A 4,953-nucleotide genomic window follows, 5' to 3' on the forward strand; every position below is an offset into this window, starting at 1 on the left:
GTCCACCTGTGTGGAGAGCTGCCACCCTGGAGAGAGCATGTCTGTCCAACTGGGGAAGCAGGTGTGTTGCTATGATTGCGTTGTGTGCACCAACGGGAGGATTTCGACCCAGATGGGTAAGTGAAGGAATCCAAAAGCACCTATGGAGAAATACAGGAATTTTTGTTGCCTCTCTAGTGGTGTTCCTGCCTCAAATCGAAGAAAAAGGATGTCCGAAGAGAATATCAACTTTAAAAAAAAGCAGGACACAATTGGGGGATTATTTTCTGTAATAAATAAATGTTGTGTGACTCCAAAACTAAGACTAGGTTGCTTTCTTTCAGATGCGAAACAATGCCAGGAATGCCCCAAGGACCAGTATCCAAACAAGAATCAAGACAGTTGCATTCCCAAAGCCCTAAGCTATCTCTTTTATGAGGAGCCCTTAGGCTCAGTATTGACTAGCTTGGCCCTCTTCCTTTCTATCACCACCATCGTGGTGATGGGGACTTTCATTCAGTACCGCCACACTCCCATGGTCAAAGCCAACAACTGGAGCATCACCTGTGCCCTCCTCTCCTCTCTCCTCCTCTGCTTCCTCTGTTCCTTCTTCTTCATTGGACAGCCTGGAACTCTCACCTGCCTTCTGAGACAAATGGTGTTTGGCATCGTCTTCTGTCTATCTGTTGCTTGTGTCTTAGCCAAAACCATCACTGTGATAGTAGCCTTCATGGCCACAAAGCCTGGGTTTGGGATGAGGAGATGGGTTGGGAAGCGGCTGGCAGGGTCAGTCATCATCGTGTTTTCTCTTACTCAGGCTGGTATCTGTGCGGTCTGGATGATTACCTCTCCCCCCTTCCCAGAGTTTGATACGCATTCTGAGACTGACACAATCTTAGTTCAATGTAACGAAGGTTCAGATCTCATGTTCTACCTTGTCCTTGGCTACATGGGTTTGTTGGCCATCCTCAGTTTCTTGGCAGCTTTTTTTGCCCGGAAGCTGCCTGATACTTTTAATGAAGCCAAATTAATCACTTTCAGCATGTTGGTGTTTTGCAGCATTTGGGTGTCTTTTCTCCCATCCTATCTGAGTACTAAAGGGAAATACATGGTAGCCGTGGAGGTCTTCTCCATCTTAGCTTCCAGTGGCGGGTTGCTGGGTTGTATATTTCTTCCCAAATGTTATGTTCTTCTTCTCAGGCCTGATCTGAACACCAAAGAGCAAATAGTAGGGAATAAGGTGAGATGGAGGTGAGAAGAAAATCACATCATCTTCAGTGACTTCCTCTGGGGAAAGTCTACACATACCAAAGAAAGAAATCAAAGATATCTTAGAAGTCTTGAGAACTGTTCTGGTTTTGTACTATTTTGATGTTACTTTAGGCAGAAAAAATGTCTGTTGCCTTCACGAGAACATACCTACACAATTAAACTCCAAGTGGGTGCAGTATTTTTCTTTCATTTTATTAGACAGCATGTTGTCTGGATGTTGGGTAACAATTGAGCATTGAGGTTGATCTTGCAGATGGCATAAGTAAAGGCCAAGATGTGCTGATAATTTTTTGGAATCAGACTGTAATTAAATTTGACAAAACCATCCTGTTTTCTGCTTCACTAATCAATTACGCTACAATATCTTGTGCAATAAGTTTGGTGCTCAGAGCTGATTAGGTCTGGCCACTTGTACTTAAGGAGAAATTATTCTCAAACTTATAATTCTGTTAAGGAAGCAGGTGTAGAACAATAGGCCAGTTATTACTGATGGCTTTTCTTTCTTTGTTCTGGACATAATTCCTGTAAGCTCAAGACACTGACTGGTCTGCTGATGAGCTCTTTGGCAGTGTGGGCCTCGATTATCCCGTTCCTGGTATAGTGTGAGATCTTTTCTTATCTATCTATTATTTATGATTTATGTTATGTTTAGTTAATTGATATTTTGGATTTATGTTACTACAATTCTATATATGTTGCTGTTAGCCACTCAGAGTGGTATAGATTTATCAGATGGGCGGGATATAAATCAAATAAATAAATAAATAAATAAATAAATAAATAAATAAATAAATAAATAAATAAATAAATAAAGAAGCTCTCGCAGAGTAAACTGCGAGGATGGTGGAGAGGGAGTATTTAAGGCAAGGCTCCTCCTATCTTCGGCCTATTCCTTTTTGGCAGCCCACCCTCCACCCCAGCCCTGAATGCTAGTGCGAATTTTACTGGTCACCTGTTTGGGGCCGGAGAGGAATTTTTGCCCCACATCTTGATTGGCCTTTGGAATTGGGAAATTTTTGCCTATTACACACCGGTTAAGGTGAGCTGGCAGAGTGAGAGGTGGTCAAATTTGGTCACATACCTAGGTAGTGTGGATAAAAGAGGTTTCAGTGAGTCACCTCACAACCACAGGTAATGTATAGCTGATCTGATCTCCCAGTGCTGCGGATCATGCCATTACAGTGCTTAGGGGAGAAGGTCAGCTGGTGCTGCTCCCAGACCAACAGTCAACAAGAAGGGGATTTGAGGTCTGGGGGTGGTCAAATTAGTTCTGGCCAGTTTCTCACTGTCTTCACAACTGCATGGTCTTGGGGCTTAGCCCTCACCCATATTTTGTTAGGGGTCCGTTGAGACCCATTTGCAGAACCTGATTCTGCACTACAACAGGACCCCACTTTTTCCATTGAAGATAAATACGAATATTCAATAAAGTGTGGCCCATGTTTATTCCATAACAGTGTTCTCGTGTCTTATTCTGGAGTAAGGGGATAATGAATGAAGGATAATAAATTAGTCAATAATATTTAAATCCAGGTCTCTCTCACATGAAAAGCATCAGATCCTGTTGAATCAGAACCTGCATTCCTAGATCAACCCCTAAATCAATCCTAGTCTAAAGGGTTATTGCATTTTTAAAGTAAGAACAGACCAATGGCAAAAAGGGTCAGCCACACAGCATGGATGATCTCAGAGGTATACAGTAGAACTAAATGGAGAGAATGTGTTTATCGAAAATGGGAAAATCTGAAATAAAAATATGAAATTTCAAAAGATATCCATCTCAAAAAGATTAAAACCTAAAAAAAGAAATATGTATCTAGATGTCCATCTCAAACACTTTTTTTTAAAAAAATGAAACCCCAAAGCTTTTCATTAGAGGTGGAGGACTACAGACATAGACTTCTAAATCTGTATTCTTTCCATGAGAAGGAATAACCTATTTTTTTGCTTCCAGATTCCTCTGAACTGAAATGAAGGAGATTTTCCTGAGGCAGAGGTCAGGTCCCGACCTGACCTCATGTTCAAGTAGCAGTTCTGGAAATTTTGTGTTGGTTGGTTGTCTGGCTGACTGGTTGGCTGGTTGGCTGGTTGGCTGGCTGGCTGGCTCGTTGGTTGGTTGGTTGGTTGGCTGGCTGGCTGGCTGGCTGGCTGGCTGGCTGGCTGGCTGGCTGGCTGGCTGGCTGGTTGGTTGGTTAGTTGGTTGGCTGGTTGGCTGGCTGGCTGGCTGGCTCGTTGGTTGGTTGGTTGGTTGGTTGGTTGGCTGGCTGGCTGGCTGGCTGGCTGGCTGGCTGGCTGGCTGGCTGGCTGGCTGGCTGGCTGGCTGGCTCGGTTGGTTGGCTGGCTGGCTGGCTGGCTGGCTGGCTGGCTGGCTGGCTGGCTGGCTGGCTGGCTGGCTGGCTGGTTGGTTGGTTGGTTGGTTGGTTGGTTGGACATTTTGCAGTTTGGTTGGTCGTTCAACTGCTATGCCATCCATCTGGCTACAACGCCACTCTGGATGGATCACAATAAAAAAGAAGACACAAAATACTGCAGGAGAGGCAGGCAAAGTGTGGCAAATGTCAGAGGAGAAAGTCACAATGGGGAGCATGAAAGGTTCAGGGAAGGGGAGGTCAGCTCAGCAGGTTTTTCATATTGGCCAAACCTGTGGTGACAATCTGTTGCTCCAGGGAGGGGCTGATGGGAAGAAGAGTTCACAAAGCCTCCAATCTGCCCACAGATACACAACCCACAACCCATCCACCCACTCCTGCCGTACTGGTGGGAGAAAAGGTTGTTTTAAACAGGGACTCAGACTTGGGCCTTGGGACTCTGCCCTTGGAGCCAGAGACTTGTCAACCTCCCTGCTCATTACTTGCCATGGGTGAAGGTCCTGGAGGCTCCATTTCTCTCCAAACCCCTTCCTTTTTTTGCTTAGCCTTCAACCTTTGGATGTCTTTTCTGCTAACCATTCCGAGCACTAAAGGGGAATATATGGTGGCCCTGAAGGTGGGTTACTGGGCTCTCCTTTCCTTCCCAAATGTTACGTTGTTTTTTTTTCAGGCCTGAAAATTAGGGAGTAAAGAATGAAGAAAGAGTTCAGAGACAGGTAAAGGGGGAAGCAACTGCCAGGCTCTTTCATCCTTGTGCTTTTTCTTGCTCAGGTTGGAATCTGTGCTCTCTGGTTGATTACTCTCACCTTCCTGCCAGTTCCTTGGTTGTTTCGCCAAGCAATGGGCACAAGCTACGTGTTGTGTCACTGCCACCAGTTGACATCATCAACATTGTGTGTTATTCATGATAGAGGTCCAGGCAATGTGTTATTTTAAAAAGAACCAAATAGAAATTCTTTATTATTACAGGTAATGAAGGTACAATCAATGTCTTCAACTCTTAACAAAACATGCTACTTCATCGCCATCCTTCTCTCTCAACCCCAAACTCCAAATTCACAAATCCCCCTATCTGCTCCTGCGGCAGAGACTCATATCTTGTGAGTCTGCCTCTCCGGCACTCTCTTTGGTACATGCAGATAGTACATTAATATTCATGACCTGGGCGGGCACCACACTTACCTCTCCCCACTTCTGTAATGAAGATTAGGATCTCATGTTCTACATTGTTCTAGGTTGCATGGGGCAGTTGGCCATTTGTAGCTTCATGCTAGCTTTCTTTGCCCAGAAATTGGTGTGATGCACCCTTACGTGTCCCCAGGTTATTTCACTA

At 44.7% G+C, this 4,953-nt stretch overlaps 1 protein-coding gene across 1 annotated transcript; it reads left to right on the forward strand.

Moving 5' to 3' along the window:
- The first annotated feature begins 208 nt into the window (after positions 1-208).
- Positions 209-3,060, forward strand: LOC140701351 (vomeronasal type-2 receptor 26-like). The gene has a single exon (XM_072976932.2). It carries the CDS (start codon positions 209-211, stop codon positions 1,232-1,234), a length of 1,026 nt encoding a protein of 341 aa, XP_072833033.2. The 3' UTR covers positions 1,235-3,060.
- The last annotated feature ends 1,893 nt before the right edge of the window (positions 3,061-4,953 follow it).

This window comes from Pogona vitticeps, chromosome 6 (assembly GCF_051106095.1).
Source record: "Pogona vitticeps strain Pit_001003342236 chromosome 6, PviZW2.1, whole genome shotgun sequence".
Lineage (NCBI taxonomy): Eukaryota > Metazoa > Chordata > Lepidosauria > Squamata > Agamidae > Pogona > Pogona vitticeps.